Source organism: Triturus cristatus, chromosome 8 (genome assembly GCF_964204655.1).
Source record: "Triturus cristatus chromosome 8, aTriCri1.1, whole genome shotgun sequence".
NCBI classification, from domain to species: Eukaryota; Metazoa; Chordata; class Amphibia; order Caudata; family Salamandridae; genus Triturus; species Triturus cristatus.
In genome coordinates this window covers 1,627,993,123-1,628,007,456 of record NC_140591.1, presented here as the reverse complement: position 1 = coordinate 1,628,007,456, position 14,334 = coordinate 1,627,993,123, and the positions used below count along the sequence as shown (strand labels likewise).

Below are 14,334 nucleotides of genomic sequence, written 5' to 3'. Positions count from 1 at the left end.
CTATTGGGAAAACAGCCAGGTTTTGAGACCTCTTCTAAAATCAAGGAGAGTAGACGCCCCCCGCAAAGGGAGCGGAAGTGCATTCCACATCTGTGGGGCCAACAGACTGAAAGAGCGGCCCCCAAGGCGAGCCCTCTTCACACGCGGAACAGCCGCCAAGAGTAGAGATTCTGACCTCAACGAGCGAGTCGGATGGTAAAAGGTCAGTCTCTTTTGGAGATGTTTAGCTCCCACAGCATGGAGCGCTTTGTAGGCCAAGGTCAGAGCCTTAAAGGCAATCCGTTTGCGGATGGGTAGCCAGTGTAACGTCACCAACAACCCAGAGGCGCTGGCCCGTCTACTTAGGCCAAAGATGGCCCTGGCCGCCGCGTTCTGTGCAACTTGAAGCCTTTGTAGCAGATACTCTGGCAGGCCCAGGTAAAGAATGTTAGCATAATCCAACCTGGAGCCTATCAGAGCCTGCACCGTCAGCCTCCTGTGCTCCTCGGACAAGAGAGGCAAGAACCTCCGCAGCATTTTTAACAGGCCGAAGCAAGTGCCGGTTACCCCCAAGATCTGGGCTTTCATCGTCAGCCCCTTGTCCATCTTAACCCCCAAGTTTTTAGCCATGGGAGAAGAGCCGGACGGAGGGAACATGTCGATGGGCCACCAGGCCTGCCAGCTAGGCTCCGTATCGCACCCGAAGAAGAGTACCTCCGATTTGTCGGAATTGCACTTGAGGCTGTTCAGTTGGAACCATGCGAACACAGCCCCAAGGCAATTCTGGATACTCTCCCCGTCAAAGTCAGCCCCTCTCTCGCAAGAGAAGAGGAGCTGGGTGTCGTCGGCATACGACACGATCCGGGCACCAAATGACTCCGCCACCGCCGCCAAAGGGGTCATAAAGATGTTAAAAAGGGTCGGGCTCAATATAGAGCCCTGAGGGACCCCGACTCCCAGAGGCGGCATTACGGCGGTGTCAGATGATGTCCAGATCGTTTGCCGGCGGCCGGCCAAAAAGGAAGAAAACCATTTGAGCACCGTCCCCCGCAGACCAACCTCAAAGAGTCTTGCGAGCAGGCCCTCATGGGGGACGGTGTCGAAAGCCGCCGACAAGTCCAACAACACCAGCATGACTTTGCCCCCGGTATCCAACACCCCTTTAATGGTTTCAGAAACCTCAAGGAGCGCGGTCTCGGTGCTGCGATGAGAACGGAAGCCCGACTGGGAGTCATGTAAGATCTCATGGGACTCCAGAAAATTGGAGAGCACCGACTGAACGTGCTTCTCCAGAATTTTTACAAGAGCCGGCAGCAACGAAATTGGCCTGTAATTGGCTGGGGCTTTCGGGTCAAGTCCCGGCTTTTTAAGCAACGGGATGACCATTGCCTGCTTCCATACTGGCGGCACCTCTCCCAGACTCAACGAGAGGTTGAGAAGAGGGTGCGCCAGCGGATTAACCACCTCCGCCAGTTTACCCAGGAGCTTAGCAGGGCAGGGGTCAAGCGGAGACCCAGATTTTAAATTGCCCATAAGCGCTAGAGAAGCTGAGGCTGGCAGAGATGGAAACTCAGCCAATAAGGCGCCCTGCGCAACTGGGGGAGGCGAGCCCGCCTCGGGCATCGGCAATGTAACCGGTTCACTCGATAGAAAGGAGTCCTGGATGAGTTTGATCTTGCCTGTAAAAAAACACGCAAGATCCGCCGCCCAAGATTCTGCGGGCCCCTCTTCCGAAGCAGTAGTCCGAGGGAAGATGAATTCTCGAACGATGGTAAAGATCTCCTTACTGGAGTTCGAAGCTGCTTCGATTCTCCCCGCAAGATAGGCTTTCTTTTCGAGGCGGATGTCTCGGTGGTAAGCTTTAACCACAGCCTTGTAGGCAGACCTGTCCTTGCTGTCATAATGTGCCCGCCAGGCCCTTTCGGCTACCTTGCACTGCTGCCGCGTAGCCCACAGAGCAGGGGTAAACCAAGGGGCCGAGACCCGCTTAGATGTCGGGCGGGGGGGGCGGGACTGGGGCCAGGTCATTCAGCCTCTCCGTCAGCCATTCTTGCAGGGACTCCAGGTCTCTCTCTAGCTCGCCAGACAGAGGGCAAGGGTGCGTCGCAGCAGCCTGAGCCAGCATCTCAGGGGTCACCCTGCTAAATGCTCTGGAGGCTCATCCCCGCTGCTGTGAGACAGGGTTAGGCGCCCTGACGTTGCCGCTGATTACAAATTTGGCCAGCCAGTGATCCGACCACAAGACCGGGAGAATCTCTTTCACCACTAAAGGAGAGGTCGAGAAGACCTGGTCTAGAGTGTGCCCCTTGTCATGGGTCGGGCCCTGCAAATGCGGGGTGAGACCCAGCGGAGTCATAGCCTCCAAAAGCTTAATAGCGGCGGGGTCCGACGGATCATCCATCCGGATGTTAAAGTCCCCCGCCACTAAGCAGTGTTCTGCTCTCAGTGCTAGACCCACCAGCACCGAATCAAGGTCAGCAAAAAACGTCCCAAGTGGACCAGGGGGGCGGTAGACTAACATTCCCTTTACTGATTGATGCGGCGCTAGCACAATTGAAAAAGCCAACGATTCCGAGCCGCGGATGTCCTCAGTGGGCAGGATAGTGCAGGGCGTGCCCTTCTTTACCACCAATGCGACCCCGCCACCCCTGCCCTTTGCTCTGTCCTTCCTGAAGATGTCAAAATCCGGCGGAATGGCCATAGCCACATCGGGATTAGAAGCTTCACCCCACCAAGTCTCCGTCAGCATTAGGCAGAGTGGCTTCTCTGTCTCGAGGAGCTCAAAGATGTGTTGCGCATGGCTGCGAGCTGATCTGGTGTTTAACAGCATGCAGGCATACTCTGCACCAGCTATGTCAATAGGCGGGGCTGATGACAGAACCCGTGTCGGATGCCAGCCCTGAAGTGCTTTATTATGTATTATGTATCAAGAAAGCCTGCCATTGGTGATACATGGGGGTCCCCATGCTACCACTCATGGGGTATGGCACACAATTCGATCTACCAATTAATGCCACTTGAAAGAAGGCATTAAAAGGGGAAATGCTTTAATTTCTCTTTTCTTTTTCGACTTCGCATGTGTGTTGCCCTGTACAGAACACATGCAAAGTAGGAAACGTTTTAAATTTCATCCAATTATAGTATTTATAGCATTTTGGTGCCAAAGTGTGTGTGGCGCTCTGCAGAGAAATCTCTGAAGATGTGGCGCGTTCCTTCACGGTCTCTGTCACACAGCTTTAGATGCTGCACTGCATTGAGTGACAGGTTTGTAAATCTTGGTCTCTGAGCGTCAAACCCTGTAGGTCTGGAATCAACCCTGACTCCAGCACCTAGTTCACTGTAGACTTCTCATCCTCCTCTCCCTCTGGAGCTGCAGCAGAAGCAATGACCTCCATGGCCAATGCATGTTCGGAGCCTAATTCCTTCTGTGTCTGCTGCACAGCGTGTGCTCTAGTCAACCCAGCTGATGCTGTCCAAGCCATGCAGGCTTCTGGGCCTTGCACCAAGCCATCACTGTGCAAGAATCAACCAGCACCGTGCTTCTCTCTCACCCAAAAATTCACCATGGCTGCCTTGCCATTGTTTCCACAGTGACTCAAGCAAACGAAAACCCCATATCCTCATCACTGGATAACAAACCTATTTCCTTGAGACCAGGTATATTTTCTTGGGCTTGAGATAATTCCATTCAACTATGGCCCTTTAAACTCCAGTATCCATCAGGTCAGGCACCTGCCTTCCATTGAAACTGACTTCCTGCACAAACCCCAGCATGTTAGGATGAGTGTGCTTCACAGAATCTGGATCCCTACCCCAGATGTCCATAGGCACTAGGTTGAGCTCAACAGGGCCCTATCGGGTCACTTCTCCCATGTGTAAGATGCTAGCTATCATGGGTGCTGCTGGTACATGATCTTTCACCTGACAGTCCCTTCTGTACTTATTAAAAGCCACCACCTTGGACTTGGAGGAAGCTTGCTGTCCTCCCCTCTCATGATGGTCCTCACCGGACACATTGTTACCCTTCCCATTCCACCTGGAAGTCCGCCAGGCCTTTACCATCAGGTTTCGAATCAGGCTGAGGAGAATTCCTCTCCCCTTTGGGCTTCGGCTCATGCTGTTGCAGCCCCTTGTGAACTGCACGTTTCTCTGGATCTCTCGCCACTGCCTAAGCGGGGTAGAGCTCTCCTCCACGAGTCGCTCTTTCACCATCAACTGATTAAGGGAGGAAAAATCCTTGACCTCCGTCCCTTTCACCTACTCATTCCTGTTACACAATAGAATACGAATACATGTTTCAAATGGAACACCATTCGCTCTACTGCAGCCCTTGAACCTCTGACAGTGCTGAGCTAGCTTCAGCTCAAGCCACCTAATCCCAGCTTCTTTCATGTGTTCGTAGCAGGCTCTGGAAACGAGGCCCAGTCCATGCAGGTTTATTCCAGCACAGTGCCACAATCCTCAGCCACCGCTCGCATTTCAAATCTATCCAGTGCATAAATTGCACGCTCATTATTAGTAGCGGCTGCTACCAGAGGTGAGTGCAGGGGGGGGGGGGCGAGTGGGGCGGGGGGAACAGGAGGAATGAAATAAAAAGGAAAAAAAAGGCCTTACCTGAAACTGCCAGCTGCCGCCTCTCCTCTGTCCTCGTCCTCTTCCTTCTTCCTGTCCGGGCCAGCTGCAGGAAGCACCCGGGCACGCAGGCGTCCGTGTATCAATCACAACGCTGCAGTGCAGCGTTGTGATTGGTCTGAGTGCGGTGGTTCGGAGCTCAGACGGGGACAGGGAGCCTGTGCATGTTCCTCACCAAGCCTGGTGGAGAACATTCAAAGTTCGCATGAACTGTTTGGTCGGCCGAAGAGGTCCGGCCAAGCAGTTCATGCGCAGTTAGGGAGTGCACACCACTCCTCCCCTGCTCTGGCCAGCCCTCTCCCGCCTGCCCTGCCACTTACTACAATAGGAAAAATAAAATGATAATAACGATATGGTATTAATATTTTGTTTTTTCTTTTGGGGAATGGGGCGACGCTCCTCCGCCTTAGCGGAGTAGCCGCCACTGCTCATTATATTAAACAACATAAAGCCTTGCGCTTTTATCAGAAGCCCATCATAAACATAAATGAAATGTAACACTACCACACTCTTCAACAAGTTACTGAAGTTTGCCTCCAGCACAAAGGCTTGGTGAAGTGGAGAACTGGTCATTTCTAACCTAGAATTCACCCCAGATGGCTTTAAAGAGGTAGACACAAGGTGAACTCCTTGGTCAGAGATCACCTCAAACTAAGATTCCAAGGACAGCCTAGGCACATGAGGGTAGGAAAGCCCCCCAAAATGCTGACTCCATTAAATACCACATGGTACACGGCATAACGGGGTCGCAGTCTCACTCTACCACTCACACATTGTTGCATCCACTGGCACAAGGCATGTCAGCAAAGTGTTCAGCAAGACAGGGTGGCAAAGATTCTCCAAGCCAAGCCAAGATGTTGTCTCTAGGTGGGTCTGATGCAGGCTTCAGAGGTGAGTATTCTGGGACTGTTCTGCTTCACAGCACTTTGAGGCGGCCAGAGACAGCAAGTGTTTCGTAACAGGACCTCGATTAGCGTAATCATTGGTCCATTCCATTCATTCACTCACACACTCACTTATAACTCATTCACACGAGTCTTTTAACAATATTGTGACTATTTACACATTAATCAAAATTGTGACTCAGCAACATCCTTGTGATAAATCTCAAGGATTTTACTTTGATATGTGAGTCGATCAAGAATGGATGGTGTTGGTTTATCGCTAACGTGGAGGTCTTACCTGAAGGAAACGAGACCCGTGTAAATCAAAGGGAAAAACACAATGCAGAAGAGAAGCGGAACCAAGGCGTTGTCTATGGACAGCTTCCCCCACCAGATCTTGGTCAGAAACATCTGTAATGAGAGAGAGAGCAACATGGCAGCCATTATAGAACGGATGGACAAAACATGAAAAGGAACGGACCAACGAAAGGCTGCTGGGGCTGCAGAGCGCTTCCCATTGTGCGTCTAACTAGGAACAGGAAGTTATGAATCAGGGCAGGAAGTTCACAGGGGACAATGAGGACGTCTCTATAAAATAAACCAAGCCTGAAGTGGACTGGAGTACCTTCCTGCACATAAACTGTCCTCCGAGGCATATGTCTCTTTGTATGTGTGCCTGCAGAAGGTAAAGATATTGCTTCTCAGGACACCAGCCTCTGGCAGGCTCACCGCTTTGCTGCAGAGCCATGTTTAAAAGGCTTTGTAACTAAGGCTTTGCATGAAAATACAAAGGTGGGTGCATGGTCACAATACAAATGCATAGAATGTCAGAAATTGTGCTTTCTCTAACTTAGGCCAACACAGCCCCCACTGCCCATCTTGGGTGTGACACTGCGGTACACAAAGTGACTATTTCTGCTGTTTATTCTCTGCTTCAATAAGAACTTTCAGTCTTTGTTATAATCCGACAGAGACATTCTCAGTCGAGCCGAACGAAAAGGACCTTTCCAAGGACAAGACTGAAGAACTTCCCATGCAACATTTCACGGTGCTTGAGCAGATGTTGTGAGCGCCCGAACCCGATGCAGTAGGAAGGGGGGAATCACCAAATATATTCTGTAGCAAATGCTTCTTTCTGCTTGCATTTCATGGATTGAAAGCTTGGGAATCATGCACTAATAGAGTATTCTTAAGTGTATTTATTTATTTGCTAATATAGTTAATGTATGAATCCATTTGTCTAAAGTCCTATAAAAGAGCAAAGATTTCCCCATTCTTTGCAGGGAAATCTCTGCCGGATTTGTATTTTGCTAGAATTCCCCTCCCTGAGTTCTTTGACTTCTTCTGCTTGTTACTTGAATTCGGATCCTTATTGATATCACTGATGGATGACCCAGCTTATGCATTTTCGGAACTGAAATACTTTCGATAAATCTCCAAATGAATGTTAGCCCCTTGCCTGAGGTTCTTTCACGGACATGCTGTCGGCTCAAGATGCCGCGCTTCCGGATGTGATTCCTGGAGAGAGGGGGGCAGCCGGGAGCTCCAGATCCGATGGGGAGGGCACTGCTCCGGAAGCAGTCTCGGCACCACAAGGGAGCACATCTGCTGGGGGTCGGAGCGCTGCCATTGGCCACGCCTCCACTCCACCCGTGGAAGGTACCACAAGGCAGTGCTCTTGTTGCAAAGCCACACACATCGGGCTCTGAAACTCTCAGAATAGATTTGGTTTCGGGCTGCACCAAACGAATGATGCAACCTTGATTCAAATCTTACTAAATCGGGGCCTTATACTATTCGGCAATGGGTAGTGCAAGCTGCAGTGACAGCCCTACATCCCTGGCGCTTATTATACTTTACAAATTAAGCCCTGGCCGCTCATCAGAACTGACACAAATGTAGTTAAGGTGATTGATTGAGTAAGTACACGTGGGAGTGGCTGAATGAATCAGACAGTGAGCAGGTGACTGAATAAGTCAACATTGAAGTGCGGTTCCAACACTTTCTCAAGAAGTCTCCGTTATCTCATGGAAATCTCCCTCTTTGGCTCCTCGGCCCTTATAATCCATGTGCTGCCCCAAAAGAGGCCACTCGGTGGTTTATGTGTGTGCAACTCTCTCTCGGCTTATGTGAGTGTGTGTATCTGTTGGCGTGGGGTGGAGTGCCAGCATCTGCATGGAAGTCTGAGTCTAGGTCTATGCGCATGTAGAGGTGGGTACAGTTTAAGACCATATATCTGTGAAAAGGCAAATTATACCAAACACAATGAAGATCCCCACTAATCCTTGTTGATTTCACAGCTAACTTGTTGGCCACCGAAACACTAGTACACAATCACAAAATGATACTAGCAGCCATAGACAAAGGCTTGCTTATAAGCACACTACTTATCAAATGGAAAGGCGGTGCGGCGACCTCCCCCGTCCTTCCGGACTTCTCGGTGGTGGGGCGTGTCCACTGGGGCGCGCCCTGCCACCGATTGGCTGCCACCGTGACCCGGATGTCGTTAATCGACTTCCGGGTCGGAGGGGAGGGGAGGGGGGCGGGCCACTGCGGGATAAAGAGGTGGGGAGCGCCCAGGTGACCCCCTTGTTGCCTGGACGCTCCCCCACAACGGACGTGCCCCGGCGTTCGGGGCTTCAATTTCCCCCACCCACCATCCCTGGAGTACGCGGTTGATGCGTGACTAGTTCGACTAGCGGGCATTTGGCGCGGAAAACTGTTCTGAAATGTTAGTTTCTGATGAGGTTTTCTTTTAGGACTTTTTCTCCCATTGTAGTGAGCAATATTGTATCGTGAAATTATGTTCTTGTTTATGCTTTCTCGTAGGCCTTTTTCTCCCAAGGTAGTGAATGATACTGTATTATGTGTAACTTGTGCAGTCGTGTTTAGGCCTTTCTTTCCCTTGCAGCTTTATGGTGTTATACACGATGTGTGATTTTAGTCAGTGTAGTTGTCCTTTAGAATTTTTCTCCCATAGGTCGTCGTATTTATTAGGTATGGGGCATGCGGTAAGGTCATGACCGGTGAGCAACTATTTGAAGGTCTGAGGGGGCGGGCATCATCCTACGGAGGTGCCCGCCCAGGGGGAGGGGCCATTGGCCCCTCCTAGAACTTCAGGGGCAAGGTAACTGGTGCTTCAAAGGGGCGCAGGTTGGGGAGTCACGCTTTCCTTAGGCTGGTAGCCACCCCGCGCGCGCATACTCATGACGTCACCGGATGGCGCAGAGTAAGGGCCCTCCTTTAGGGGGTACATGAAGTTCACGGCGTGGACCGGGTAATTACCGGGCCCGGCTGCGCATGCGCACACCTGTAGGGGAGGCGCAGCTAGTAGGACCTGACACCGGTTAGCGACCTTGCCATATGGCCCAGAAATGTTAGTATACAAAAATGCAGAGGAGGATGTTAGACTCGGTTAGGAAACAATCTGTATTAGAGTCTTTGTTAAGGATAGTCACTCACACCTGTTGACAATAATGTATCTAATGTCCTGCTGATTTTTGTATAACTGTTTATCATGCAAATTAAAATTTTTATTGTTTTTTAACTTAATAAATACGGCCGGGGGGTCTCGCGACCTCCCGCCTTCCAAAGATACCACGTCTATGTTCTGTGTCCGGGGGTGGTGAGGTCATAGGGGGAGGGCGGTAGCCAGTCACTGACCATGTGCATGCCATGCACAGAAACACAAGTGTTGTGCACATTCTAACATTTGTACAGGAGCAGAACCACATATACGTTTGCACAATCACGCAAACACAATATCGCCTCACACATCAAATCACAACAACAACAGCATGCAAACTCTTAACACAGTCACATATAACCGCTTACAAAAACTTACACACAGCTAAGGGATAATGTTCGAGAAAGTACTCAACTTACTTTTGCTCCCACACATGTAATGCCTCACATTCACCTTTTGCCTGGTGAAGGTGTCTGTCCCTCACGCTCTCTCGCCCCCCTGTATACCCTCTCTCTATTTATTGCATCTCTCTATGGCCCAATCCCTTTTGTATTGCATTTCCGTCTTCTCTACAGGACGTTGAGGTTCACCCTATACAGATACATACAAGGGGCCACCGGTGAACTGGATGCCCTCACCCACCTGCACGCCTCCATTTGACATGAAACTCATGGCCTCAGCGCTCAGAGCCAGCTGCATGCAGGTGGTGTTTCCCCAGGCCGAGGACACTCGAGTCAAGAGCTGCTCGGCGCGCTCTTCATTCTTTCTGCAGCACTCTGAGAAGACACCTACAATCAGCACAGGGAACATTACAAACTGTCAGTAATGCTGATACCTGGAAAAAGCATGCACAAGGAGGCAAAGATTATAGGAATATGATGGTGGAAAATGCAATAACAAACCAAGCAACCACTTTCTAGAACAGAACCTGACACATCCAAAATACCCAATGGATCCCATGATCTCAGCATTACACACACTGTTGTGTTAAATTGTTCTAGTTCACTGAGATACTGTTTTACAGTAGACATGCTATGTTGGCGCTGAGGTTTTTCAAGCACAACCACAGGCTCAGATGGCATTACAAGGTGTGCAGTTAATGAAAGCCAACTCTGGCTGCAAGTGAAGGAGGGATGCTCACACATCTCTCAATGTCTCACCATCTCACATTTGGATGTTTACAGGTAAACCTTCCCTTCATGATTCTGAAACAGATGTCGTCCTGCATGTGTCCTCTGCCATTGAAATGTCCAGAAGTCATATGAGCTCCACTATCTACCACTCCTACAACCAAAAACCTAGGAGTGTTGCTGCATACTGTCTGAACTTGTATTTGTTTGGTGCACAACTGTCGCTGTTGAAGCATCATAGCACGGTTGCCTTGTCTGGCGGATTGTTAGTAGGGTGAGTGGGTGACAAGTCCTATGGGAAAGAGTCAGGTGGTGTGCATTAGGGCCAGAGATGTGCTCCTAGTATGACACAACAGAGGGGACATTTCATTTAAGTGTAAAAAAAATAATCTGAATGTGTTTTAGATTTTATAAGCATTATGTTTTTCATGCATAACTCAGCAGGACTGGGCATTCTTTAGTTGTAGATTTACTCTTGATGACGTGGGTCCTTTTCGCGAGGGCCATGGTATTCGGATGTGGTAAGATCGCTTAGTGAATACTGAAACTACGGTGTGGCTTCTCCCCAATGCAGTGTAACAGCCTGATTTGGAGATATTCCACCTAATAATAGAATAAATAAAATTTGTGACCATAATATCGTTGCCAAAATATCATGACTACAAAAAATACTGTGGGACAAAATAAGGAAGGTAAGTACATCTCTTTTTTTCTGTTCTACTATAGTATCAAAGTTTAAAATATGGTTTACTTTAATATAGTCTTTCATGGTGCTTTATTGTATTGTGTTATGTTTTTTGTTTTATCATATATATTATTGTGAAATGCTTTTTACTTTAAAAACAAATAATATGATGTATATTTCTTTGGGTTGTTGAAGTTATGGGAGGTTAGGTGAGTAGTGCTTTTTTATTAATGTTAGTTGATCAATGTGTAAATCATGTTACATATTTTAAGTCTTTGTTTAAATGTTTAACACTTTTTTTAATTATGTATTGTATATTAATTTCAGATTGTGGGGTTTATAAGGGGATCCAGTGGGTAGTCTTTTAAATAAAGTCTATCTAAATTGACAGTAATCGATTAATGCATTCATAATGCACATTTTAACTAGACCTTAATTGCATGTTTAATTAGTTTTAAAACTGAAAAATATTTGTTTATATATTTTCTGAAGAAAAGTATTTTTGTAACTGTGGGAAAAACGGGTGGAATGAGTACAGCAATTTTTCAAATGGCCTGTTTATAATTCATTAACAATTAAAATGTAAATTTAGAAAACTAGATCTTGTTTGATTTTCATTTAAAAAAAATATATATATATTGCGGATTGTTTTGGTTTGTGTTTTTATGTGTGAATCTTGGGGATATTGTTTATTGTAAACATGCATTTATCAGTTTGAATCTTAATTAACAATTCCAGTATATTTTTAGAAATATATATATTTTTTTCCATTTTAAGATGCATTTTAAAAAGTTATTATATTAATATGTATATTATATTTTTATGTTATGGATTTTTAAAACATCTTATTTATTTCAACAGTTTAAAAAAATTTTACAATAAACGTTTTACATTCAAACACATATACTTAGAAATGCAATGTCAATATTTCGGAACAACATACATTTTTGTAGTTGATATTTTTTAGGATATATTTACGTTGATATTTTTGCACAGCAATACTCTTCATTCAGATTACAGAAATAACACAGGGATACTTTTCAAGCAGTAAAACCCAGAATTGTGGGGAATTGTGGGGGATACTGTCTGATCCCCAAGAGGAGAAGGGAGGATCTCACTGGGCTGAGTAAGGAGGGGATGAAAGTAGTGTTGTGGTAAACAGGTGGAGAGAATAGGGAAACTGTAGGAAGCTGGCTCTCTAGATAGAGTACTAACATTAAGTTCACTGTGCAGAGAGACCTGTGCAGCCCCAAATGGCATACAGAGGTAAAAGCAGATCATTCTAATGCTCTTTTAGTGGTAGTGTGGGCGAGCATTTAGGCTTATCAGAGGGTAGTGCTAACCATTTGTTGTTCTCCACAGAGGCAATAAATGAGACACACACACTCAAGAATAAATCCGAGGCCAATTTATAAAAATAGTATTGATTTGTATATGATTTTTAGGACCAAGAACACATTTCTAAGGTATTTTTGGAGTTACAATTTTTCAAAGTTCCAAAAATATATCACTTTTGTGCGCATTTGTTAGGAAACAATGGGGAAAAAGTAGAAAAATGCATATAAAATCAGGCAAGGCTTTCATGCAGTGACCATCATGTTTTAGGTCGATGTCTGGACAAGCTCTAAAGTTCAAACAGGAAAAGTTCTGGAGCATCCTGGTTCCGGCATGAGCAGATTGCTGAGGGTCTTGGAACCTGGTGTTCAAAGATGAAGCGGGCCACTTGAAAGTACACTGCACAGGGGGACTTACAGGTAAGTCCGATGGGGCTCCATTGAGGGAGGAGGTTGGAAAGAATTGGACCCCTGGAGCACAGCTGGTTAGTTGGTGCCAGGGCCGGTGGGGCTGGGTGCAGAGCGAACAGGTGAGCCGGGCGTCATTCTTCTTGAGGTCCACGCGGTCAGGAGCAGGCAACTTGGAGTGGTAATCTTCAGACAGCTGGGCCATGCCAGAATTGGGTCTCAGAGGTGTCTCGATGTTCCTTGACAGGTGCTTGCTTCTGGTGCTTTGGGAGTCCGGTGTGGACTCTTCTTCTTGGTATTTGCCATTTGGGGTCTGGTACCCAGGGTATTGGTATGCCGTGGCTCTGGTAGTTCTGGTGTCTCCAAACTTTGTGGGGAGACAGATCCAGCCTTCTGGAGCAGATGTACCTTTTCTTGCTTTGGTGCTGCGTCGAGGTCGTCAGGAAGCAGCAAGTCGACAAACCAGACTTCATGGGATTAGTGCCTGCGGAGTGCAGGGGAGTAATACGTTCACTCCAAGGGAGCTTCCTGTCCTGGCAGTTTCGTGAAGGCTCGAAGTGCTCCGGCATTCTTGGAGTCCTCTCAGATTCAGGACGGCACAGCAGGCAGCGATTATCGAGTCCTTGAGGCAGCAGGCAGGGTTTGACGCCTTTTTTCTTCCGCGGCAGGGCTTCAGTTCTCATGCAGCGGGTCTTCTTTGTCCTGGTCTTCTCATGTCCATTGAACCCGATGTTCAGGTCTTGGGGTGCCAACTAAATCATGAAGTTAGGGGCTTAAGAAGGGGAGATAAGTAGTAGCCAAGGGGCTACCTACCTTTAGAGTGTCTACAGTCTCTAAGTGACCCCTTCCTGTGGGAAGGGCACTATGCTAGCCCTGATGGGTTAATTCCTCCCATGGCAAGATGGAGAAATTGGAAAAGTTGTGTCCACATCACCTGTCCCACCTTAGGGGTGGTGCTGGCTTAATGTGGGCACATGCCTAATCTAACACATTTTCCTGCCTGTCCTTCCACCAAAAAAAGAGCAGGAAAGGGGGGACTCTAAAGTGTGTTCTATGTGCATTTATTCATAAATCCAACCCTAGGTACATACCAATTGGATACTGAGGACACCCTACCAGCCCCTTGTAGATGGTACCCTAGGTACCCAGGGCATGGGTCCCTCAGAGGCCTACCAGGGGCTGCAGTACTTGTTGTGCCACCCCTGGGACAGCCATACAAACTGACACCACCAGACCACTACTGTAGTCTGTGTAAGGTGGTGCTTGCACCCCTTACAGGGATATAGGTACCCTGTATCCCACTTAATACAACACATATATCCTCATAGGTCAATCCTAAGGCAGGCCTTGCTAATCCTACAAGGCAGGGTGCTGAGATATGTGTGAGGGGGAACCCCTACCTGAGTAGCACCCCTCTGCAACCTTCGTAAAACTATTGCTGGGTTGTTTGTAGTGTAGCCATACCATATACTCTTAACCGCATTATAAGTAATCGCGATAGCGTGATAACTTGAGAGTGGCTGCACAGCACCATGTCGTGTTTGGTGTCAAACATGTAGGAATCCTACCCCCAATCCAACCATGGGAGTGAGGGCATGATTCCCACCTGCTAGAGGGGTGATATGGTAAAAGCGGCAGATTTTAGACACCAATTTAAAAGTGCACACGTAGTACAAAATGGATGTTACCCGCCACCTACACAACTCTGGCTGCCTGTTGCTGGGCAGAACACCAGCCATGGCAGCTGGACAATAGGGATCTTGTTGCAGGGAGGTCCTCCCACCTCCCCAGACAGACTATGTGGATTGGAACTGGG

The 14,334-nt window shown here is 47.9% G+C and overlaps 1 protein-coding gene across 6 annotated transcripts in view; it reads right to left on the bottom strand.

Annotated features, from left to right (window-relative positions):
- Window positions 1-14,334, bottom strand: part of LOC146808458 (transient receptor potential cation channel subfamily M member 2-like) — a 729,321-nt gene that overhangs the window by 400,907 nt on the left and 314,080 nt on the right. For all 6 annotated transcript variants that reach the window (XM_085623568.1, XM_085623566.1, XM_085623567.1 and 3 more), the window contains exons 15-16: window positions 9,604-9,749; window positions 5,794-5,906 (exon numbers count right to left, since the gene is read on the bottom strand). In XM_085623568.1, coding sequence (XP_085479694.1) covers window positions 5,794-5,906; window positions 9,604-9,749 — 259 coding nt within the window. The remainder of the gene's footprint in view (window positions 1-5,793; window positions 5,907-9,603; window positions 9,750-14,334) is intronic.